The following is a 27121-nucleotide window of genomic DNA, read 5'->3' on the forward strand; positions in this document are numbered from 1 at the left end:
GCGTATCTTTCTGGTCCGTAACATCGATGTTATGTAATGAGGAAGGAAAAGCACTGATTGTTGGCGAGTGTTTACCTGAACTGGAGATGGTTTGGTTTGCTTGTGGTTTATTTTGCTCTGAGGTTGTGGTTCTTTCCTTCTTCTGAAGAAAGAGGTGTCCTTACCAGACCTCAGAATTTAATTAGCGTGAATAAGGTGAATCAATGTTTCATGAAGATAGGACACAAACCTGCAGCCACATTGTAATTTAGGCTTGTAAGATGGAGCGACCTTTACTGAGAAAGATAATTATATGGGTCAGTCAACAATATGCAGAGGACATAATTTACATTTGAGTGAGTTCAATCAGGGTGCATTCTTTCCGATCATCTTAGCCATCTTGTTATTGTTGCATGCAGGAGTCTGACCACTCAGTTTTAGAGTTTTCAGAGCCACTAAGACAATCCCAAGGGGCCCTTGCTCAAGGGTGCAGTCAGTAGCTCTCTTTCTTTACGATAAGCTTTTCTTCAATAAGGATTTACACTAGAGCTGTCCGGTCAACCGAAAAACCAACTCGGTCTCGGTTGCAAAAGTCACAACATAGAGCATGCGCATAAATAACCGTTCTATGAGCCCATTCACAGTCCCACAAACAACATTAAATATTTACCTTGGGACTGTTGTTTCTTTTCTTCTTCCGTGTTTCTGCACCTGACATGATGACTAGTGATGACCACAGACTGCCGTTTGTCATGCATTGCTTGCTTCCGTGCTTGTTTGCTTACGATAAGGCCGACCAATCATCGCAAGGTCAGGTCCAACGTCACGATTACCAGTAGGTGCAGCAGTTTTTATGCACGCTGCGCACATCACCCCCTGCATAATGCAAAATAGGGTTGCCAGGTCGGGGGCCCACTAGTGGCCAGGGGTCCCTAAGCACCTACTCAGGACCGGCCCTGCGCACACATATGACGGCACAGCAGCTTTCATCTCTTAAAACTCTGTTTACAGGCGTCCACACGCACACGCGTAACCAGAGTTTTAAAAAATCTTCACTTTGGCCGGAGTTTTTAAAAACCATAGTTTTTAGTGACAGAAATATGCTGTTTTGTGTGGTGGATAGGCCAAACCGTAGAAACATATTGTTTTTGGAGATACCCGGCTGCGTGTGGACATGGCTTCAGACTCTTAATACTTAAGATGCAATACTTTGCAATTATTTGAAATCCCCTTTTGACAGTACAAAATTAGATCTGTAATACACAAACATCAGTTCTGGTTTTTCCATCCTGATCTGACACAAACGAGTTGGGATAGGGCCATGCATCCATCATTCTTTAATAGCATTCAGCAAGCATTTGGGGACTGAGGAGACAAATTAATTAAGTTTCAAAATGAAAAAAATCTCAAATATGATTTTAGTTGCTAAAGATTGAAACTTTTCCATTGTCTTGTGTTAATTTGAGTGGGAGGCCGGACTGCAAGCAGCTCTGGATGGTATTGTTCCGTTTTGATTGTTGTATTAGATATATGTTTTGATATTCAGCTAAGGTGTCAAATGGATTTGACTGGCTTCCCATTAATCTCAGGCTCTCATTTCACAGACAAATCCCCAACAAAAAAGCAATGTTGGACTGACACATGCTCAATGTGGTTTTAATTCACTGATAAACTTCATTTCAAAACCACGTGAAATCCGCAGGCCTCCCAATGCCCCCCCCCCCCCCCCCAAGACACGTTAACCTTCAGCTGTTGCTTATCTCCCTTCAGTGTCTCTTTATCAGCCAGTTCACATTCGGTCCAGCTCTGAGGGGTCGGAGGAAGGGCTGCAGTGAGTATGAGATTGATATTAGCTGCTGCTGGGACTGGTGGAAACTCAAAATGTAAAACTGTTACTGGCAGATGGGTGATTGAGGTTTTCAGATAAATAATGAGCAACCCTTTCCCCACGGTACTTGGGAAGAGCTGTTGGTAAATTGGTTAACTCCAAGTGCATCACAAAGTAGCACAAAAGGTGCTGTGCAGTATAATGATAAACTCTGGACACAGCTGGGAGATAATATTCTGCACTTGTGTTGTTAAATGTCAGAAAATGTCAAAAAGTGGATGAGAAAGTGTGCAGGCCTGAACTTGTTGCCCAGCCATCATTCCAAGTATAAATAAATGTGGAAATTGAGCGATTACTGTGGACATAAGGACATATTGTTCGCCAGACTTGACATTTTGACCACGACTGAAATCTAATCAAATAAAAACTGAAGAGGGTCAGAAATGGAACGCTGAAATAATGCCAGAATAAACAGGAGTTGTCTTCTTCTCAACATTTATTTACAGCTGTGAAAAATGAAAAAAAAAAAAAAAAAACTCTCACACATTTAAGTGTGATGTAATTCACATTAGTGGCACAGAGGCAAGAAATAAAAAAAAATAACATTCCAGGTCTATGATAGTCGTATCAATTGCTCAGATTTTTTTTAATCAGATAACCAAAGAATCCGCTGCGTAGGTTTTTTGCCGTTATTCAAACGCGACGGCTCTACATGCTGATGAAATCTGAACATGTTATTAGAGTTCGGTAACATCAGAAAGTGCACATGAGCAGATCTTCACTAAACTGAATTTCATGCGCAAGCGGGTTAAGGTTAGGGTTAGCGGGGTTCATCAGATATAACTAGGAAGCAACGTGCCGCTGTCACGAAGCCAAAGCTCCATACCAATAAGCTCACTGGCTAGCAGTTCCACAAACAGGCTAGCAAGGAAATGCGGCTTCAGGCGCTAGTCTAACAAATACGATCAAATTGGCGCTGATACCAGATGTATTTCCACTAATGTCCAAAAAATATCAAGTCCTCCTAAAAACAAAAGTTGAATATACTTGTAAAGATGGTTTGTGTCTCCCTGTATTTTTGTCTGTTGTGATGATGTCACAATCATGACCGCCATTGGGCGGCATCCAGTCGTGTCCATGTGATGATGCTGTGTCGGATTTTGTACAGTAATAATCACAAAAACATTATTTTTGATGACAAAACAAGAGTAAAGGTAGAGAGCTGTGGCCTTGGGCTACGTCTAGAGGGCAAAAGGGCAGTAAATGTTTATTACCACAGGCTGGGAGTGATGGTGGAATATAAATTCATCCCAAATTGCCTGCTTTTGGAAGGCAGTTTATTTTAACAGTCCTTTCACTCAAACGACTGCTGGGAGCAGAAGGAATTTACATGTTACATAAACTGGCACGTCCTCCACTAATGAAGCTTGAGAAACGATATAAGGGACTGAAGGAAGTGGAGCTAAAACCCCACCGTCTACCTCCCTCGACTTGCGGCAACAGATTGTGCAATAAGCACAAATGGTGTAATTAGTTTACAGGAATGTCACATTGGATGGACGACCAACCTGCCTTAATGACAGTAAAAAGTCAAAGATTTCAGACACTCATTAGCAGGAGATTTAATAAGGTAGCTGTACGTGTCAGGTACGTTTAGGGTTATTTCTTTGTTTCTTCACAATGCCAATTGTTAAAGATCCCGCCCTAAGTGGTAATGAAGTCTGTGCCCTTACGCACTGCATCCTCTGCTGAGGTCCGGTATAGATAAATGCACAACAGCAGACAAGGTAGCTTATTCCGCTTTGCATCATCTGGGTTTGTTCCCGGGAATCGTCTGCGGGTTTGCTTATTCGACAATAACATAAATGCATGCGTCAAATGTCACGTTGCTTTGATTTAGGCCCAAGGATGAGATGTTTATGGATGTGCTCGGAGAGAAGCTAACTTTATCTAGCGTCACTGACACAGATTAAAACATGTAAATGTACAGGCATTAGCTGTATCGTTAGCTACATAGAAATATTCCTCCTGAGCATGTGCAGGAGTGTGTTGGTGGGAGTTTGATCTGCAAAGACTCCGTCTGATATCAGCTCTTACATGAGCTGTCCTGCCTTATTTCTGTCATCCCTGCATGTCTTCAGGAATAGATTCAGAAAGCCTGGGGACAGGGTGGTTCTAAAAATTTGCCTTATGTTCTTTGGTGGACTGTGACGAGGTGCTCCAACATTTAGAAACAAAGATTTGACATCCCCCTGCACTCTACTGCACACATGCTGTAATCTTTAATTCACATGTTTTGCAGAGAAAACCATCATCCAACATTTCATCCTTCGTTCTGAGCTACGTGATGAGGCTGATGGGCCCTCAGGCTCCGGCCTGTAGCGGCGGCTCCACGGCTCGGATGTGGACGCTGGGCAGAGTGAACCACGCTAACGGAAGCTCTCGTCCAGCGCTGTCATCCTGAAACTTGATATTAAGGTAGAAATCTCCAGCGTAGAGGAAGAGCAGGGCGCCGACACAGACGGTGTTTTCTCTGGATTTAACCTGGTGAGGTCAAAGACAGACAGCGGTAAGAATTGTTAGCCGTCTCCAAGAACCTGACAGAGTCAGAGCGAGGCCAGCAGGAAATCTGAAGCACGGCGTGTATTTAAAACAAAAAATATCATTTTTCTCCTTTAATTAAAAGCCTTTTTACCATTCATGAATACGAGGATCTCTTATTTATATTCGTTTGAGACTATTCTGAATTAAATCGTTTTCAGCTTTTCACTATTCAGGGGTATGAGTTTGCAGCAAAAAATAAATAAAAGACTCTAACCCAAAAAGGATCCCTTTTCTGATACGTTTATCAGGCTTTTTTGATTTGGTTTTTTCTTGAGCTTGGCACCAATTCCATACAGACAGTTTACAAAGACTGAAAACATGCTTGGGTCATGTAATGCAACAAAGGCATGTCTGCTTCTTCTGCTGCCACAGGCACATTACTGTGCAGTTTAGCGGCCGCAACACTCTTAATAAAATCTGAGTGCTGTATTTTTCTGCAGAACAGAATAGAATACCGGTAGTACTTTATTGTCATTACACACAGGGATGCAATGAAATTAAAGGAAAATCATATCGTTGAAAGGAAATACATTTATGTTTATGCTATGATCTATAAATTCTTCAATGTCAAATGAACATCAGTTCTTTCATATCCAGTGGCCTGTCGTTTTGGGTTGAATTGTGCAAGGCATGTTGTCTAAATGCACTGTTTCAACCAGTGTGACAAACAAAGCCATTAAACTACAACTACTCGTGCCATTACTGCCAATGGCAAGGTGGTGGCATTTCAAATATCCCCTTTAGCATTTGTAAGGACAATATTGACATTTAATGACTAGTTTAGTCCGCATTTTAATGCAAGCCAAAGAGCAGCAGAAGTGTTTATCGATGCATAAACGCAAACGCTTCCTTTGGGTACTCACAAATGAAGTTGTTGTAAGTACGGATAATGAGTGAAACTCAGTGAAAGTCTTCAAAGTCCTCTAACATTTGCAGTTAATGATGGAAGTGATTTCAAAAAAATCCTCAGGAAAAGAAGATTCCAGATCAAAGCTGTGAACTTTATATGAGACATTGTTTAAGTTTTAAGGAATAGGCATTTTTAGTTTTACAATTGCACCCCTTATCCAGTGGTTTGTCCTGCAGCTTATATGTTGTACAACACTGGATACATTGTAAATACATGATGTTTTTGTTCTCTCTCTCTCTCTTTCTGCCTGTTAAAGGGAAGTTTTTCCTTGCCTCCGTCACCAAACTGCTTGCTCTTGATGGGTTCTGTCTTTCCCTGCGACATCTGTAAAGTGCCCTGAGATAACTTTCTGTTATGATCAGGCGCTATAGAAATAGAAATACAAATGAATTGAATTGTGGTGTCATTACATGTACCACTTAATAATTATCTGAATGCTTTCACACAAATCAAAATAGTCTAATCCTGCACTGCCTTTAAATGTGCTTGCTACTTTAGAACTGTGCTGTGTATTTCTCTGTTCTGTTGTCCTCCAGCCTGTACTGACCGTGTCAATGTAGAAGGTGTTGGAGCCAATGAAGGTGACCGTGTCCTCTAAATCGTAGTTCTGGACTCCATTCTGAAAGTCCTGATATGGCACCACAGTCAGCGCCAGCGGTCCGACAGAGTTTCTGCTCCGATTGGTCAGTTGTACCTCCAGGCTCACAACGTCACCCACTTTACAGATGGCAATGACATCGCAGTCACATGGCTTCCCATCTACCAACACATCTGGAAGCAAATAATATAAAAAAATGAAAAAGAAAACAAACATTTATATCTTTAACCTGATCTCTCAGAGGACTCTCATTCAATATCCGATTCATTTGTATTGATCAGAACTTGACCTGGCCTATCATGTTTCCCTCGGAAAATCAACAAGCTCTGCTTGTCCTCAAAAAGTATTTTATTGACATCAGCGGCGAGGCGGACCGGTGAGTATTAAACCAAATTCCCTCCTGTTAACCTCATGCATGACTAAATTCGGACAAGAACAGAAGAACAACAGGCTCAGTTATCAAAGCTCTTGCATGCTCCTGATGGAATGGGAAAAGAACTACAAACATGGGGGGGGGGGGGGGGGGTAAATGGATGCTCAACGTGATCAAATGAGAGGCCTCCAAAACAAAAAGTGGCAGCTAACACACACACAAACCGGGTGTCAAACGCTTTCTGCCATCATGCTTGCAGCTATGATAAGCACTGTGAGTCGGGGCAGCTATGTGACAGCCTGATGAAAGAAGCAAGCTGCGTTCAGTGCCACTGGTATGCTGATCTGCTGCGTAAAACGAGGGGTGGGGGTAAAGAGAACGACAGCCAACCCAGTAGAAGGGAGGGTGCATGTGGGCACGCTGCCACAGTCAGGAGGAGAGTCTCCAGAGCTGGGCGACAATCACATGACGTCTTCCAACAGGTACAAACACGCACACACACGTACACACACACAGCACATTGCCGCCCCCCCCCCACCCACAGCTAGTAGCACTGTGCGTATAGTGACACCTTAGCAAGCAGTTATATTTAGTTTGTTCAAAGTCTTGTTGCTAGGAGATGTGCAAAATATAAGTATCCTACATTGCCTCTAAAATAAATTATGCAACATCAAAAGTGAACAGAAGAGAATGGTTAGTCTGGAGTGTACTGATGAACTCCAACAAACACAAGCCTGGATTTTAAGTCAGCACTGCGGCAACAAGCTGACATACAAAGGGAAGAAACCCTGGCCTGCTCCACTGAGGGAAACTACAATGGCTTGTGGGAGGACGGATCATTTCATCTGCTTTATGTAAAAAGTGAGACAGCCCCAGCTTTCTGATTGGTTGTGGTACTCCGGGGACTCTCAGTATGTTTATGTTTATGTTTATTTATTTATTGAAAGGATAAAACCCCTTGAGATGAAACCATCTGGTTTTCAAGAGGGTCCTCAATCAACACAAAACAGAAATAACAAAACTACAGCAGTGCAGATATGCAAAATAAAAAATACTCTCTCTTTACATACACACATCCACACACTCAAACAACACACATACAAACATGCACAAGTAGCTCTCTGTAAAAATAGTAATAATAAACTAAAATTGCAGTTATTACATTAGAAAATAAGATAGCAACACAAAGTTAAAAGCAGTTACAAGCATTTTGAAAATGTAACAATAGGGCATTTTTAAACAGATTATCATATTTTATAGAGTGGATGGATGATGGAAGACTGTTCCAATCAGCAGGAGCTTTGAATTGGAATGCAAATTTCGCTATTTCCTTTTTAATCCTCGGAACAACAAAAAAGGTTTGGTCAGCATCTTGCATCTTCCCAGAGAGGACCGGAAAGGTCAAATGACAAAGCTGCTCTGTCTTTACTACTCTTCCTGACATAGTCGTATCCCACTGACACTCTCCTTCCACACTGCCTTTGTTACACAAGTCTGTCTCGGAGGTTAAAGAAAGAAAGGTTGCCTCACTCAGGACCAACCAACGTTATGATGGGATGTCTCGCGACTTGAAGGTTTACTGTCTATTAATCCTCACGACAGACTCTGTATGGCATATTGTCTGAAATAGTCAGGTATGGGGAGAATAAAAGCTTGTATAAATCAAAAAATTCTATCATCATCAATACAGCAAATATTTTACTAACAAACAGAAGGAAGTTATTTGAATTCCGTGTTAACTGCATTACATTTACATTTTCACAACAAAACTCAACTAAAATGGTAAAAATTGTCAAGACATCAAAACGCAGCTCTGCAGATGCATAAATTACACTCTGAGACAAACCCTCCTGATGAAAATGATCTGGTAACCATGGAAACGATACAAATGGGGAAAGTTTCTAACATGCAAAAAGCTCATCTCAATACTTGACCGCTGTCTGTAGAAAGTTTTGTGAAAACATATCACTTTGTTTTAGTTATACTAAGTTAGACAGATGGAAAATGTAGGTGGTGGTGGGGGGATATCTCTGGGCTCCAAATTAAGATGTGTAAAAAAAAAAGTTGGGTGCGTTTTTCCTGCCTAGAATGGATGATATGTGGAGTGGGTGATACAAGGAGAGATTGAGATAAGAACAGAAAATGAACAATCACGTGGGGACAAGTGTGCTCGTCAAGAAAAGTTGTACAGATAGAACACACCATTGATCTGTTTATTCATTTTGCTCCCTTCCTTATGTGCAGCCACGGAAATTACAGCATATGACACGCATAACCGGCTGTAGCCTTAACGTTAGCGGTCGTGCCGCTGCTGAATGCTGCAGAGGTCAAGTGCTGCTGCAAGTGTCGCCGCAGCAACCAAGAGAGAAAACGGACAGAACTTTGTGAAAGAGGTCTTTACCTCAATGGGTTTTTTATCTGGTTAAATAAAGGGGAGAAAGAAAAAAAAAACTGTATGAGAACAAATGAACCTGTTAACTATGGAGCAATAACTGCCAGACAAAAGCCTGAGGTTTTCCAGTCTTAACGTGATCATGGTACGTCTCACACGAGGTGTTGTTGCAGCTCATTAGGACTGACTAACAAGAAGGTGCAGCAGGATGGGTAAAGCGTGTTCATAAAATCTATAGTTTCTATAGTTTGTGCAGGAAAAGCTAATTAAACTGCTGACATAAAAAACCCAAAATGTGAGGCGCTCTCTTCAGTTTGTGCCTGCTGTTGATGCGTGTGTTGTGCAACGTTTAAAAGTTACATAACTGACTCTATCCCATTAGAAGGCAAATGAAATAAATATTTCCATTCCATGAATACATTTCTTCGTGGCCAATGGTCAACAAATTAAGAAGTTACACCCACAGAGACACAATTATACGTAAATAAAAAAAAAAAGAAAGAAAGAAAACAATACAAAATGAGCTAAAAACAATTCCCCCAACATTAAAAAAGAAGGATAATGACTTGGAGAACAGACGAGAGGAAAAAGAGCACAAACAAGACACAATTAGGTGAAAAAAAAGAATGCATTAACACTTCTATAGCGTATATTATAAATAACAGAAAATTCTATCTAAACTCATAAACACTACTGTATTTTAATAAACAAAAAACAATTTCTGCTCCATTTTTTACATATTTTACAACAATAATACACACAGAAGCTTCAGTATTAGAACTGCAGTTTGGATTCTATTCGGCCAAACAGGAAGGATTTAAAAATGGCAAACAAAATAAATTAACACATTTATTAATAAGTTGGAGTAGGAAATCGGAGTAGTAACAAGAGGACAAACACATTTAAAGAGATAGATAGCCTTAGAAATAATGTACTTGTGACCCAGTGAGTTGTATTTTCCTTATTATATCAACATGATAAATACAGGCCAACAGCTGCTGAATTCATATGCAACAAATCTCTTTGCTGACTGCACGTCTTTTCGTCTCGAGTGGGCATGAACAAAGATTTGTGATCAGGCCCACATTATCAGGTCATCGGGGTTTAACAGCTCATACAAGTCAGCGGCTGACACCCGGGTGGGGTCATCGATGAATGCTCTGATGGAGCCAGGGGGATGTGCTTTTAAAAGGTTGAGGTGTGCTGCAGTAAGTCTAAACATAGACTTACAGCCACCGATAGCCCCCCTAAGCCACCTGTGCCTTTTATAATTAGCCCCACAACAACCATTTATCTGTTGTCTTATCCCTCAACAGAGCTTTACATATTCCATGTGCACTGAGAAAAGGATTCGTAATGTGTTCAGATGTTCTGTCTTTCACCTCAGGTAGATCAGTAAGGGCCAGAAGTAAATGTTCAACTAATGATTTCTATCCATTTCTATCCAGTTCTTTCCATGTATGTGTTTGCATGCATAACAAATTGGTGGAGGTGATGCTAACCAACTACAAATGTGCACAGTCCCCGTCTTCTATTGCAGCATATTCTAAGAGGTCTGAGTAATTACTGTCCGTCTCTGCTTTCCTTTGAAGTCCACCGCTGACTGTGTTTAATGATTTCACTGTTTATAGGATATACTTGAGGAGAGTCACCCAAAACAAGAATAAATAACCGGGTACTATACTTTCAATCAGCAGTGAGCAGCCGCCTGTGGCTCTTGTTGCGGTAAGCTCCATCGCCTAAACGTACTCAGCCCTGCTCTGTGAGCATCAGGAGCATCGGAACTGCAGTATTACTCATTAAAATCATTCAACACAATGGGGAACCATTGGTGACTGTGCAACTTATATTTATTCAAATAAGAAGCTTTTTTTGTCTGTCTGTGTTTTTTAACTTTCAATTTTATATTTCTCTTTGAAAACACAAGCACACTGCTGGTTTGGTGTTTGAATGGTAGCTCCCAAGTTTATCGCTGTTTAGCATCCATATCCTTCACTTATTTGCACTCAACTAGCCTCTGAAAATAAGGCAGAATACCGAGATGATCCAAGGATTAAGATGTTTACGTGCACTTACCGAGATATTTAACAAGAGCTAATATAGGCTACACATTCTACATTGTCTCAACTCTCTTTATGCTAAAGATGACTTCAGAGTCAATGGAAAAATAGGAAAGTACAATCAAGAGCCTCATTTTACTCTGAGCAAGAAAGGCAGGAAGATGTAACCTGACATAACCGATGTTTCATGATGTCAATGCGGTTATTTTCAACTCCACTGGGAGCTGCTTCCCTCCGCAGGGAGCTTCCAGCACACGACTTCTTTCTTTACACTTTCTTAATGTCAAACTCATAGAGAATTGCAGCGTCCAGCATCATATCCACGAGTAGGAGCGACTGTGTATATCAGTGGGATGCACGGAGACTAATTTAATATGATAAATACTACAACACTGCAACCGAACTGACAAGCAATTCACAGAAAGAATGGAGGCGTCTTTAAGCTTATTAAAACAGAGGAAGCATCTGGAAAATTTGGTTTCACTATTAAATTAATTGTTAATTTCTATTCATGTTTGAGCTACAAAATACAAATCAAACAAAAATATTAGATGTGGACACACACAGCAACGGGCAGCTGAACGCTTTTGGACATGTTAGGACAACAAACCCGAATGGGTGTGGACTGCCATCTGGGAATAAATAAAGAGATGCATAACAACAAACGAACGCTCCATATGAGAAGTGTGCTCCCTGCATGCTTTCAATGAAGCACAAAGCCTCTTTAGTTACCAAATATTTGCTCACTGGGATGGTCAGGCACATGATAGTGCAAGGGAGGGGCTGGACTGTGTCCGCCTTTTCCTCTTCTGACATAATCTCTAAGAATGGGAAACCTAACAGGGTCACAGTACAATGACCTGCGGATTCAATTCCTCACTCAGAGCTGGAGCAACAGGTACATGTTTGAGGAGGACCAATTCAGAGAGGGGAGGGAGCGGAGGGAGGTGATGCCAACTGTTTTGACTCGACTCCAGAAAAATAATTAGTCAACGTCATTAGTAAGCCCCCCCGAGAGAGTCACTATAGTGGAGTCGAAATATGGCTGCAGTCACGTGCCAAGCTGCAGACTTAACTCCCCTTTCTGTGCCTCATTACTATGCTCTACCTCCTTGTCTCTTCTTCCTCTAATTATGCACATGACTCCACCTTCAACACTAAAACTCTAATACATGCAGATACCTTGAGGCACGCTGTTGGAAGTCTGGTCCAAGTCATGTCAGAGCCAATTGAAGAAACGATGCTGCTGCTATTGTTTTGCTGACATCCACATTGATCTCTGTTTAATGAGGCAAAAACCTCCACTGACATGATGAGCTTTCATGAGATTGATCCTTGAGAAGAGACTTTCCTTGGAACGGTGTAATATTCAAATTCACAGCAGAGATAGAAACACTCCAAATGTATTAACCAATAAACTGCTTTTTAAATCTTATAGTCAAAATGCTATTGCAACTAGTTTTTCCTAACTACATGTGTTCTGAAAGAAGCCAGAGGCACCTCTGTTTCCAATTGAACTTTGTCTTTCAAGCTTGCAATGATGTGGGAAGTTGAGAGTTGTAAAAATTGCTGCTAGTGACTTACATGCAGCTTCGACTCGAAGAGGATTTCCCAGGGATGAACCAAACAGGTGCTGCTCAAGGAAATGTCGATTTATTATGTAAAAACGATGAGCAAAAAGCCCGCCTGCACACCCACACACAATCTGCTTCTGTATGCAGAATGTGGTTTTATTTTATTTTTGTGTGTGTCTAGAGATGATAATAGGACACAGACAAACTGAGGGTACAGAAATTAGGAAAATGCATCATTTATGAAGTCTCACGGACTGCTTTCGCAAATAGATTCGTCGACAAATCACACGGTAATGAAAGTTTGTCATGTCGGAAGAGGGGAGCTGGAGAGGAATAGGAAAATTAAATTGTATGATAAACCAGAGCATTCAAAACAAGGATCTGAAGCAATTTACCTAAATTACTTTGTTAAACAACTGGACTGATACTGGACTGTTGTATGCATTAAACAGGAAGTATAAATATACATTTATAAAGATCCACAGAAAAAGGTAACAAGGTACAAATAACAAAGAAAAATGTCACCTAATTTGACCAGTGTGCAAACCTACCGGGTACTGTCTTTTGGTGCAAAATGTCACAACCTGGTCATTTATCGGTGTATTTAGTAAAAATCAGTCAACATCTTTATCAGAATTATCCCAACAAACTTCAAACACAAAATCACTTTCAAGCACATATTGTAAATGAAGCACACTTTTCAGGAAACATAAAGAGCAATAAAAGCATGGCATGCATCACCTTCCTGGTGAATAATCAGCATGAAGCAGGAACAAGAAGGTAATGAGCTGTCAGAACTGCACTGGGGGGGGGGGGGGGGGAGGAACGACGACGTCAGTAAAAGACAGCATAAATACCTGCAAGGTTATTATTACCTCCCTATAATACATGCCAATCAAAGAATGACAGCTCAGATCAGGGATTAAGCAACAATTGAAGCTGGAAAAGTCTTTTCATTAAAGACATGCTTTGAGTGACGTAAAGATTCTGCATCTTATTTTGCATCAAAACACAAATTATTGGAAATCTCTAAAATGAGTTTACGTTGTTGGATTTTTCACGTTTTTGACTCATCTAAACATCCATCTGAACATCCATGAGGCAATGGATAAGCATTGAGTGTTCGTAATCTCCTGTAAAACCAAATGTAAATCACAAGGATCTATGGGCAGGGAAGTGTTTTTACAGAACATTATGATGCCACATTGATCAAAAAAATCAGTGTGAACATTTTTTATCTATGAATTCTGGCCCCAAAATGTGTTTTGTAAGGTCACAGTGACTTTGACCGCAGACCACCAATTGTAATCTGCTCATCCTTTCGACCAGGAGGACTTTTGTGCCTGAAGTAATGAAAGCCCGTCAAGCCGTTCCCATTCAAAAGGACGAGGTCGCAGTGAACGTTGACCGCTAAAATGGAAGTGAGTTCATCCTTGAGTCCAAGTGGACATGTTCGAAATTTTAAGAAACTCCATTCAAGAGGTTCCTGAGATGTCCTGTCAATTGATCAAGAACAGGATGAATGGACTGGATGAAACGCCAGCAAGGGCTTTATCTGCTGCGCAGGCATAAAAACAAAGTTGTTTTAAGCCTGGAAAGTAGGGTAAAACGTCCTCGTCTTTCTCCGTGGTCTGTAATCATAGCTGTGTTTCTGTAATATTCTTTAAATGCACTTTAAGTGAATTTGAATTTAAAGAATCAGAACAATCTAGCAACTATCTTGTAGCTCATATTTATTGGAGGGAAACATTCAATTTCTAGAGGACCTAAATTAGTTTTTCATTGTTCTAATTGGAGCTTATTGTGACATCATACTTAAAGGTGATGTCACTATGACAGTTAAAGCTGGAGATATGGGTCATTATCTTCATTGTTGCCGTTGGCCGTTCTCAATCTCCTCCTGCAGGGCGTGAGGAGGAGTTGATAATATTTGGTATCATTGCTGCAGCTTGCATTGAATTGTTTTGTTAGATGGATCATTGATGTAAGATTCTGATCGTCTCTGATCAAGGTGGAGGAGAGGCATCGTGATTCGTGTGTCCTTTGGCTTCCATGCTATCTGAACTACCTGCGATCATTGTCAGCATCACTTTTACTTCATCTTGAAATGACAGCTCTCGAATGAAGTCAACTTGATCCAGCTGACGTGACTTTACTCATCAAGATGAATGCTTAGATAATGTTGCAGCCTGAAGAAGGGAAACAGACCCGGCCTATGCAAAGCAATCGAAGTTCCAAGCCCCTTAATTAAATCTCCCTGAACTGCATCGTATCTCTAACCTGTTCACCATCAATCACCCTACTGCAGCCGGTGAGCAAATGCACTCCTTCCATCAGTTTGGGCTCCATCTAGCCTTCCTCTCTCCCTCGTCTTCGAGATCACCCCATTCAGACATCTTTTATACCTTGTCTACTGACAACACTTTGTCTTAATTTCTCACTCTGCCACTTCTCAACTTCATCATCCCCTCTCATTAAATACTGTTGGCTATATTCACAAGTTAAAGTTAAAACCCCATTTTTACTAATTCTTTTTTTTTTATCTGTGATTATGCGTCTCCTTATCCGTTATCAACAGACCTTCATTCCCTGAACCAAGTGAATCACTGCATCTTTTCACGTTACTTTTCATCAGTCACCATCAAACTTTTGCTACATTGTTCTATTTTTTCAAGATGAAGATTAGAAAACTAAAAGCTTTGAACTTTATTTTAATGCTGGTTAATAAAGTGTAAGCAGAGTAAATTAGTAAAGTAACTAATTAACTAACCTAATCTTCTACATGGGTAAAATATAGCTCGCATCTTAACAATCTGGAATTATTTCTTTATATAATAGTTTGCATTATTCATGGTGGCTTGAATCAAATTGCCCAACAAAAAAAAAGATATTCAGATGAAACAATAAATCATGTCAGCCAGGGTTAATGCATTCCATATAGAAGCAGAATCAACTTACCGCTTGCACAAAGGAAACAGGAGTAACTGCAGAAACAAATGGACTGCACTTATATAGTGCTTTTTCCACCGTTGCCGTGCTCAAAGCGCTTTACATTAGGCCTCACATTCACCCATTCACACACACATTCACACTCCAGTGGGTGACTGCTGCCATGCAAGGTGCTGCCAAACCCACTGGGAGCAATTTGGGGTTCAGTGTCTTGCCCAAGGACACTTTGACATGCAGACAGTAAAAGCTGGGATTTGAACCACCGACTTTCTGATCACTGGACGACCCACTCTACCAACTGAGCCCCAGCCGCCCAAAGAGTATATGCTGTTTTGTAAAGTAACCAAATATATTTTCAAGTTAATTAAAAAAAGTTGGTTGGTATAAGGAAGTATTTAGTAATACTTTTCTTGAGTGTTTCGAGGAATAATTGATGTTGAGGGAGAAAAGTAAATAAAATAACGTTGGAAATGTAATATATTACGGTCTGATGTTACAGTCTGTGAAAATTAATTGGGTCAATTTTCAGATAACCGAGGTTAACTGAACAATGAATAGCTGGATCTGGTCAAAAATCCATTTTGCGATCATCAGCTAAGTTATGAAGGAATAATGACATGAATTGAATTAATAACAGGTTAACTTTAATAATTATTATACAGTATCACTGCAGACCTTCCTGTCCTTGACGTTCAAAAACAAACCTCATTCCACATCATGCACAAAACTAACAGAAAATATTACCATTATAAGGTCGCATAATTCACAAGGTGCTTGGCTTGAATACATCTCATCTTACCAAGTAGCATGCAGCATCTGGCTGTTCATTTACCATCTGGTAATTAACAAACCCAGTGTTCTTGAAAATCAGAGTTTTTACGGCTATTGCTCAACACCTGCACAACGCAGTGCAATCCAGTGCAATAGCAATAGATGTACATTTTATAAAGTTCATTAAGCCCAATTACTGTTGAAAATGAAAAAGGGTTTATTGTTTAAAAGGTGAATTTATTTAATTTCTGAAGCTGTGTCTACATCCCAGTGATGGCCTTGCGTTGCACAAGTGTGTGCATAAATGGGCATAAAACCTCAGTTCAAATCAGGAAGGAATGTCTAAGGATAAATACAGCAGCTCTGTTGACAAAGCACTGCTTGAATTTGTACTGATAAAGCCCAATGCACCAGGGGGAGATACGGTAGGAAAGTATATGAATGGATAAACCAAAAACCAAGGAGGAAATAACAGATAAAGAGGGAGAAAAAGACTAACAAAATCTTATTGACTGAATTTGTAGCATTTACTGATGTACCATGAGATTTGCGGTAATATTGCAACAAGGGATAATAATCTAATCCTATGAAAGTAATTATTTTTGCCACTTTTTGAAGGAAAACAGCTATAAGCAAACGGACCAGGAAACTGTAGCCGAGGTTAGCAAATTTTACAGCACTTAATTTATCAGGAATTTATCATAGTAGATGTGGTAAAGTATTATGAGTATTCTATTTTTGTAGATAGAACAACTTTTAATTATAATTATTTATAATGCAAACATAGCCAATATTTGCATGTAAAAAGCTGCACACAGCTATTGCCACATAGGCATTTAATACTGTTGCCTAATTTGACCTTTTCTCAGAACAGTGTACAAATTACTTTAAAAAAAACCCATCCTGTTGTCGTTTCTTTTTGGACTACGCATCAGGGCAGAGAATTAACACTTTATCACTTTAATTAGTCTGTAGCATTTGATGAGCTCCTTTCATTTTATACCTGGTGTCTAATCAGCCAGAATAATTAAAAAACACTGGTGTGGGGATGTTTTGCCTTTACTTGGAACGCAACTATAGAATATGTGGAAAACAGGATGCGCTGGAGTAAAAGAGAAAAAGAGTCTGTCAGCAACGTAGCTCAAAAGGTTATGGACAGCGCTTGATTACATTTTCACAAAATGTTGGGAATGTTACCAGGAATAGATTACATTACATTTGGATAATTGCAATGTGTACCGTTAAAAAAAAAAAAAAAAAGCGGTACACAAATTCCATAACCATAAGAAAATTAGACAATCGAAAAAAGAAAGAACATTCTCACATTTGTTTTTGTAATTCTAGATGTTGATACCACTGATTCTGAATAAATGCAAAAAAGCAATTCATATTTCAGTGAAGAAAGGAAAAGGTGGTTTTACAGGTTTTGCAGCTGAGCTCCTGTTCTATTATTATAGATATCAGGCAGGACAGGAGGAGATGTTATCGTCTAAATGTCAATAGAAGGTTAGCAAAATCTTGTTAAGGAGTGAATATCAGATGCAATCATAGAAGAGGTACACAAGAGACCTCTGTGCCTCTCAGCCAGGGTCTAATTACATAGAGCCTCTGTTTGATATAATTAAGAGGTAGAAGAGAGGCTATGTCACTGATGAGGACGAAGATCAGAGCACCATGCGCAACCTGCTGATGAAGTACCATCCTCCAAAACACTTCAGTATTTTATTATGGTAATTGATGCAGACAATCATTTTTCTAAATATTGTCGTGTGTATGCAGATATTGGCTTTCCTAATGAGGCCTGAACCTGACTATCTATAAATGTCTCTAATACATCATTGTTACTGGTTAGTTATCAATAAAAGGATGAAATGATAACCTTTATTTATTTAGCACTCCCAATATATGATATATTTTGTTAGACTGTAAACATACCTAAACGAAAACTAACATCAAATCAATATCTATAAAACCCCTAACATGAAGCAAGATCCATCAATATCATGGAAAGCAGTAATGCATAAAAAGTTGTGTCTTTAATTTATTTTTCCTCATTCCTTGAATTATTTAATTTGAATACAAGTTGTGTAAGTGACATCTTATAAATAGCGCAGGCTTCTAAAAGCAGACAATGAGGGCGCAAAGTTACTAAATCCACTGAATTATTAATGGTTTCTGTAATAATAAAGTGAAGGTGATGTATTTTGAGAGTCGAGATAGAGATACAGAAACAGAAACAGAAACCGTTGTTAAGTGGGCTAGACGGTGAGCGGGTTGTGGAAGACAGAAAGAACGAAATATAACTAAATAATACTTGTAACTTTCAACATTTGAATTCTACAGGAATGAAAACAGGATTTAGAATAAAGGCATTAAAATAAAGGAAGCCACAGGCTTCATCGGACACTTTAAATAAGAAATCATTTCAAATTATATATTTCAAATGTATTACCTGAAATTCCCACAAAACATACAGATGCACCTAAAACATCCTTTCAGTCAAATGGGTGTTGCTGCAAGCTGTTGTTCCTGACCAGCAGCCAATATAGTTCCTCCTATTGCTAGCTTAAAAACAACAACAGCAGTTGGGGTCAGATAAATGTCAAGGCTAAAAAAAAAACCCATCTTGCCAATTTATCCACATCTTGGCCAGTATAACCTGCATGTGTCCAAAGGGAGATCCTTTTTCCATAATAATGAGCAATAATGAGCTCTGCCAGATTGACCCACCTGTTGAATCTATACTGATAAAGATATTAATCGAGGATGATCTGGTAGCGCACTTTTTACTACCCAGAAGCTATTCTCTCATGGATTCGACAGATATCAGTCTACAACACCGGGGGATAGGAGGAGAAGAATGTCTTCTTCATCACATCGGCTAAATAGTACAAATTAATGGCCGCATGGATGCTCAAGCCCATGCGGCTTTACAGCAAAGGATGCAGGCATGCGTTGCAGACAGGAATAAGAGGACGCAACTCTCTCTGACATTCACGTCAACTGAATCTGCTGAGAGCTGACAGGAGAATCATGTCAGAATGTTCTAATGCTTGAATAACAGGGAATCAGTCTTAAAAGAAATCAGCAGTTCTCTCTAACAACATCAATACAATGCTGTGACGAGCTGGTGACTCATCCGGGGTGTACCCCAAGCTTCTCACCCGAAGCCACTATTTTAGGATTTTAAACTTGACCTAAAAGTAGTGACTCACTTCCTATATCAAGATTTCCCTTCAGATCCATGAGGTTACACTGCTGGACTATTATTATTGCTTCCTGGTGATGCATTGAAAATATGGACAAACTCCCAAATCCTGTTTTGTGCGTATGCAAGGTATTCCGTAAACTGTGGTCTGAAACAATATATGCGAATAGCCTCATGGATCCGGTGGCAGGTGTTTGAGTTATTCTTTTAATCAAAGGTGACTGATAGGTGTGATTGCTGTTGGCCCCGAGAGTGACTGGGAGAAACCACACCCATCATGATGAATGAGCGAGGCAGCAACGAGATTAGGAACAGTCCAATAAATACATTAATCAATGAATGAAGTGAGAGAGAGAAAATAAAAAAAGAATTGGTGACATGTTGCTCTCATTCTAAATAAAAAGGTGCTGCTTCTAAAAATAGCTCCAGTCGCCTCTGGTGACAGGCCGTGAAAGTCATCATCATCATCATTAGCGCCATCGGTGTGCGATTCTCAACATAAATTGCAATGCTGTGAGAGAGGATGGCATGTTGTCACAAGCCTATGAGATATAGCTGGTGTTATTTTAGCACAGTAATCAGTGCGTCAGCGCTTTTAATTATATCCAGTGAATGTATTACCTTTGGTACAAGATATCTAGATGTATTATGCATGATTTGATAATAATCAGGTAGAAAAAAGGCATGAATCCTAGAATTTAAACCAAAAATGTCAGAAGTAATATCGTGAGGCTTCACATAGCAGGCAGCACTTGTGAAGATATGGCATCCCTACTCAATGACTTGCATTCAAAATGTGTCACTGTTCTGTGACCATTTTCTTTCAACTAGTTTCGGCGTACGAGAATTGCAAAGCTACGGATCAACATTTTACAATACAATGGCTTTCTTGTTGACAGATAACTACTGCTTGAAAAGGGGGGGGGGGGGGGGGGGGAGCCATGCAGAGAACTTCAAAACAATTTAGATGTATTCTTTAAACTTAACCAATTTAATATATTAAAGAATCCAGAGGTCAATCCTTGACTTCTGGAACACATCTGTGGAAATAATTGATTTCAAAACAGCTTCCTTGCCATAAGTAGTATACTATTTATGAAAACACATGACTATCCTGGTGATTATTGTGAAAGTTTGGAACCAATGGCACCAAGTGCAACAGTGCCAATGAAAAGGAATAACTCTGGGATGGTTTTCAGTAAAAAAATAAAGTGTGATGATTCTTTTGCTAATTAGTGCTGGCCGTTAGAAGTAGAGCTGACATTGTTAATCACATATCATACATTTGTCAGTACTGATGCTCACACAGACTGAAAAACATCTGATGGCTTTAGGAGAACTATTATGGACAAGTGTCTTACAATGCAATGCAATACACAGTCAAGGCCATTGATTCAAATAAATACATATTTGATCTAAAAAAAAAAGGTTTCATACTAAAATAAGCACATGGCAGGGTTAGTACAACACAAACAACCAATGACACTTCACAGAGAGTTGGCATAAACCTTTATGCCAAGAGTGGCAGACCAGTAAGGCAAGCTCAAGGATGGTGTGTTGAGCTGGCTTTGTGAATACATTATCATCATTCTGGTTCATATTTTGAGTCTCAAAAACGATATCACCAGAAAACATAAACACGGGCTATGAGTGAAATGCTAAAATTGGCTTACTACCACGTTTTTAAACGTAAACAGCTTGATGAGTGGCAGGTGCAATGCTATGCTAGTTGGCACTAAACACAAAGCACAGGTTGGGTTTATGGGGATGTAATTAGTTTTGAAATTAAACCAATATAGCCTAACAGTAAATTACAGCCTCGCGGCGGCAGATTACACAACGCTTTACAGACGTATCACAAATGGAGATTTAATATGACTCGTTTTACAGATGCAAGACTCCCGAGGTTTTGTGACTGAAATGAATTACAGGGACTGATTGAGGTGGTTTTGCAATTTATTTTTTGCTCCACTCCTCGTTGAATTTCCTCATAAGAATTTCATTAATTTCATTATTTTTGTCGCTGCATGGCCAATATCTCCAATGAAGTTGGTGCTTGTGTTATATTAAGGTCATCCCGTCAGTCAGGTGTTCACTCACCAAGGCCATGCCCATCGGTTTATGTCCGAGGACATGTTTAAATGTATGTTCCTATGAGTGAAAGAAATTAGAGTTCACTTGGTCATGGCTGAAGTCCCACCTTTGCCTCACATGGAAGCAGTGCGTAAGCATCGGCACTTTGATTCTGAGGATTGGTTAACATCAATCACGATGAGCAAAAAAGAGAGACTGGTAGAGAGTTTAGATACGTATTCTCTTGTTGCAGCAGAAAACAACAAAACAAAGAAGGGGCCAAAACCGCAAAGAAAAACAGAGTCCCCAGGAGTATTAGCAATTCCTTTATGAATGTTAATGCTCCCCGCAAGTCATGAAACCTGACTAACAAAACGCCTGGGGTCATTTGCATCCATAAGGTAAAGAGTTGTTCCCCCCCCCTCACCCTCAGGTGAGCTGTTATGCAGAGATGTATCCCGGTCTGGTTGGGGGTTGTGGACAGAGGTCAATACTGCACTGTACGTTGCTGATATATGGTGTCTTAATCCTCCTCCTCTGTTCAGGGGTGGTTTCTCCAGTTTGACAAAAATGGCTTTAAATCATATCTCAAACCACCTCTCTTCCCTGGCTAACACCTGGACACCACTGTCCTCAAAGGAGTGTCCTGTTTCTTTCTGGTGGAGGTGGACTGCTGAGTCTTGTCCTGAGGATGTGTCTCTCCTGTGTTGAGCAATACGCTTGTGGAGTAGTTGTTTGGTCTCCCCAATGTACTGGTCGCTACCCACTGCACCACTGTGCTGCCCCCAAAGATAGTGGCAGAAATACTTTTTATAAACTCACATTGTTTTCAGTCATATGCAGCAAAACGCTGCACTGGTAAGCTCTGCAGAGAGAAAAATGAGCAGCAGCAGCTTTAGTTGGACAAACTAAGAGTAAAAGAAAATAATACTGGAATATCAATAAAGTATAAAGTGATTATATTGCAATACAGTCTATAAAATGAAATCATCGGTCATGATAATTTTGGGCATTCAGGGTCCCAGAAATTCATATCCATGTTCAAAATGTACAACCAAGGGTTCTTGTGATCAGATGTCACTTTAGATTCTAAAGTAAAATCTGATTATATTAAATCCTCAGTACTAAAGTTTGGATGTAACAACATCGCAATTTAGATTTTTTTTAACACTTTTGCTTTGAAAGCATTTATATCAAGGCATTTATCAATATTTGTTGTGTCAAACTTAAGGCAGGTGGCCATTACATTTAATATTGTGATCTTCCTTCCATGTCAGACTGATGCCTGGGGGAACAATACACAGAGAAAAAAATATATATATAAACCTATTAACAATAAAGAAAGAGTACTCATACTACACCAGTCCAAACAGCTCTTCCAATTGTCTTTTCTTTTGTGAGGTTGTCACCTCTTATTCATAGTTCCTTTCACAAGCTTGTAAGTCAGAGTTGTATTCTTATAACAGTAAGTACCGTAGTGGTATTGCAGTGGTATTAGTATGGATGTAGTACAGCCATCAGTTTTTGAGAAGACACTTTGGATAAGTGTGGATAAAACTAGACAGCCCATACTTCATTTCCAGTTCACTGCTTTACTTTTGCCATAATTTCATTTATCTCCTGCCTCAACTCGAATTAGTGATACATACCTGAAACCCCTCTCTTGCTCCTTCAGTCCCTGACTCGCCTCTCGCCCAAGATGACTCTCTAAGCACAATCTCTCCAAAAATCTCATTAAGGCCCACCACAGCCACAGAGTGCTGCTGCATTATTCATGTGTTTTTCACAAGCGTTCTCTCAAAAATAAAATGGCTGAATAATTCTATCTAATGTTTAAAAATGCACAGTAATAAATTATTTTTGTTACATCTAACATAACTTTAAATACAATACTGTTGCTGGGCTGTAAAAGTCATCCATGAGAAGTGACCCATGCCTATCTCAATTAGCATACGGTACATCTATGTTTAATTTATACATATAATGGAATGCACTTCTTTAGTAGCATTCATTTATCAGACAAATTGGATTACATTAAATCACTTGATAACCATCATTTTTAGACCATATGTGACTCATCCCAAGACAGAGGATTTTTCACTGGGATTTATTATCTGGGAAAATTAGAATTCTTTATGCATGACATGCTAATCCAACGAACACTTTCTGTGTTCATAATGTTCCCTGCAGAGCAATTCACTTCAGGAAAGTAGAAGAGAGCTGAATAATTATTCAACCAAATTGGTCAAAGTTTGGACGTGGAGCACTTCCTCATTATGTAGATGCATGGATAAAAGCATCAAAAATCAATTAACCAATCACAGTAATGGCAGGAATAAAAAATGGGATATGACCCTTGCTAAAAGCTAAATGCTAACTCTGTCCTCGGGAAGGTTACTTAATTTGATTGGACCAAACAAAAAGGTTAAATCTCCACCTGTACATGGTAAACACATTTAAATTTGCATTTGCATCATGACATACAAATTGCTTTCTTGAGCTACCAAAAATCTGCACTGTGTGGCTATTAAAGTGTTCGTCCTTAACAACAATCATGCAATCTTTTTTGAACCAACTTTTGAAAAAAAGTACGATTGCAGTGCAAATTGTCAACGAGTTCGAAATGGTTGTTTAAATGAAGTGCAGGCCGATATTAAGTCTCTTGCTTTGCAAAGAACATAAGAATCGTGGAGATGTCCGTGCATTCATTGCCTTGTGTATCCTATTGGGAAGACGACTACAGGTGCACATGCAGTGTGGGCGAGCCGGGCAAGAGTAAAGACACCACCAGCCTCTCCATCAATACACGGACAATCATTGCTTTATACAGGCAAATGGCTCAAAACATCAGTTTCCATAATAAACAACTCCTCCAATTCTTCCACAATCTTTTGGGAAAACTATTGCTTATATGAAATACATGAAAATGCTAAGATGCCTTTTTTTTCCAATACAAGACTGGCTCTGAAATTATCCTGATGGCAAAATATGTTAATAACCAAATATGTTTTACTGGCAACAACAACAACAACAGTTGGATTGCATAAAACTGCCAGGAGCATGGCTGCTAAGTATAAAATGGAAATCCTCCTTCAGTCTTAGACATTTGCATCTTTCGGACAGCAGATGCTCCGGCACCTCTGATACCACGGTGACTCAATTAGTGTGACCAAACTTAAAAAAAAAACCTTTTAATTTCATTTTGATATGATAGTCCCCCGTAGCAACCGACAATGCATCTCTGCACGCCGCCTTCTGATTCTGCATGAGGATGTTGTGTGACTAACAAAGGGCGGGGTATCATTTCATTAGATTTTACCTGTACGTGACATATGCTGTGGGCTCGCCCCGAGGACGGCAGGAGGTTCCACAGCTGTTGCTGTTAAATATGTAAATTGGTAAAGTAAGGCTCAGACTAAGTATAACCTGCCTAAATACAACCTGCCATTCAAAATGGAGTCTTTCATTCAGCAGAAGTATTGTGAAATAATGACCACACAGAGTCATGGCCTCAGGACGATTCAACCAACCAGTGAGTGTGAAAACATGAATAAATGCTGCATGTGTGCATCAATGTGACACGGGTTGTTGTTGATGGCTGGACGGACAGAAAACAGACACACAAAACACACAGAAATTTGTTCACACAACATGCCTCTCCAAGAACCTCTTATCTCCATGTGCAGTGAGGATGGAGACTAACTCAGCCTGGCAGCTGGACAGAGGGCATCCAGTATACAGGCACTCAGGTCGGGATGACACTAAAACATCTTTCAGCGGTCAGACAGACAGCCGAGTCACATCTACAGTGCACCAGAAGCCATTTTTAAAATGCACTTCTTCCGTATGTATTGTTATAGCCGATCTGACCCACACACTTACACATAAAACACAACAAGTCATGTTTCAGTTTGTAAAAGTGTAGATTAGCACAGTGTCTTTCACTGTAAATGTATTTATATACTTATTGGCATCTTTGATTGAAGGCAAGGCTAAAAAAAAAGCATAATTTAAACTTGAAAAATGTATAATATCAGAATAAAAAGATTAACAAGATGGATTGTGTTCATTAAAATCTGAAATGTCAGTATAAGAATTACTTACAATTCCTTCAGTGAGCTCAGAGTAGAGTGAGCAAAATATGACACATGAATTACAAGCAGTGCAGTTTGGTCAAATTCTGTATAAAACCTGTACGAATCAAGAAGTAGCAATAATTTGGGTTTAGAGGCCGTCTCTGTCCTGATACGCTTGATAAATATGTATAGCATCACTGATTCTAATATTGTGGAACCCGGTGGACTCCCAGATTGAGTTTATGCATGTGTGTTCGCCTGTTATGTGACCGAGCTCTGCTCCCTCCATACTGACTGAATCACGCTCAGGCAAGAGGGCAGACCTAAGGCCCTTCTGCTTTCATTTATAATTCAGAGCAGCGCCACATAGCATGCGCTCTGGCAGAATAATAATTTCATATCCTTTCTCTGAAAAATGTATTTATGAAAAAGTATTTTATATATATATATATATATATTCAAGGTTCCAGATGTAAGAGCTCTTTGAGGAATGAAGTGGTATCATGTTGGGAAATTATTCAGTAAAAGTGTCAGTTTGAAAGGAGTGACTGATTTTTCTTCATTAATGGCTGCTGATGGTTGAAAGCATGCATCAATAACAAAATCAACAAAAGCAAGAGCCCCTTGCGCCTAGATATGCGCTCGGGCCTAATAAATCTGCTCCTCAGTTACTGCATCTCATCTCCTCTTTCTCCCTGTTCGACGGGCTCTGATGCCTTCCTAATTACTGTTTAATATCTTTATATACAAGTAAATACTGTTGTGAATACAGTCATCTTAATACTGTGTAAACCTAAAGGAATGTACAGCACGGACAAATGTCTGGACAACAGATTAAATACAACAGACTCTCAAATTACTATAATATCTGTTTGTCAGATTAGGGTTTTTCAAGAAAACCACTGATTTTTGTAAGAATTACTGACAAAATGAAAAAAGGGAGAACAGAGAACAGTGGAAAGATTTCTGGGATACACACACTCAGGCTCAGAAAACGATCCTCTGTGTTCGTATCTGTGGGAGAGTTGTCTCTGCTGCCCGGCTCAAACCCATTGGTCAATCTGTCATAACTTGTTGTGACTCCCCGCTTAACCTATAGTACAACACCGGCTCTGTGGGGAGAAAGAAGTGGACCCCCGCCCCACCCGATCAACACACACAAACATATTCACACACACACACAGTACATACACAACACTGAACCCAGCTGTTCAGTTTAGAATGCAGAGCGAGAGAGACTCATTTATAAAATTTTAATTCTTGAAAACAGTTGACAGAGTCACTCTAAAATATGATAATGACTTACTATATGCACAGCAGCATTTATGATGGAAAATGTCAATGTTTTGTATTCTATTATTCAAACATTGACATATTAAATATGGCAAGACACTAAAAAAACAATCTGCGGATGTACTAAATACTACAAGCCAAATAAAAAGTGATACTAGGACATATAAGTGGCTAAAAAAGCTGAATTTTCTCTATCCCAAAGGCTGTGGAGCAGAAGAAAATAAATGCAGCGAAATCAGGTATTTCAGCTGGCAGACAGCCAGGCTCAGACACATGACTTTTTAATCCTAGCCGATTATGGAATCTGTTAGGTGCAAACGATGGAGCTCAGAACTCTTCGAGGTGTGAGTTACTCTGTCGGATATTTTTGAATTGGGGAAGGAGCCAAAATGCTCTGTTGATTTTGGCAGGAAATTGAGCAACGTTGCTGGAC

At 39.7% G+C, this 27121-nt stretch overlaps 1 protein-coding gene across 1 annotated transcript in view; it reads right to left on the minus strand.

Annotated features, from left to right (window-relative positions):
• Positions 1-4171: 4171 nt before the first annotated feature.
• The window catches only part of trappc9 (trafficking protein particle complex subunit 9), an 89972-nt gene continuing 67022 nt past the window's right edge, over positions 4172-27121 (minus strand). Inside the window, exons 21-22 of the mRNA XM_068747125.1 lie at positions 5869-6092; positions 4172-4351 (exon numbers count right to left, since the gene is read on the minus strand). Coding sequence (XP_068603226.1) covers positions 4172-4351; positions 5869-6092 — 404 coding nt within the window. The remainder of the gene's footprint in view (positions 4352-5868; positions 6093-27121) is intronic.

This window comes from Brachionichthys hirsutus, chromosome 13 (assembly GCF_040956055.1).
Source record: "Brachionichthys hirsutus isolate HB-005 chromosome 13, CSIRO-AGI_Bhir_v1, whole genome shotgun sequence".
Lineage (NCBI taxonomy): Eukaryota > Metazoa > Chordata > Actinopteri > Lophiiformes > Brachionichthyidae > Brachionichthys > Brachionichthys hirsutus.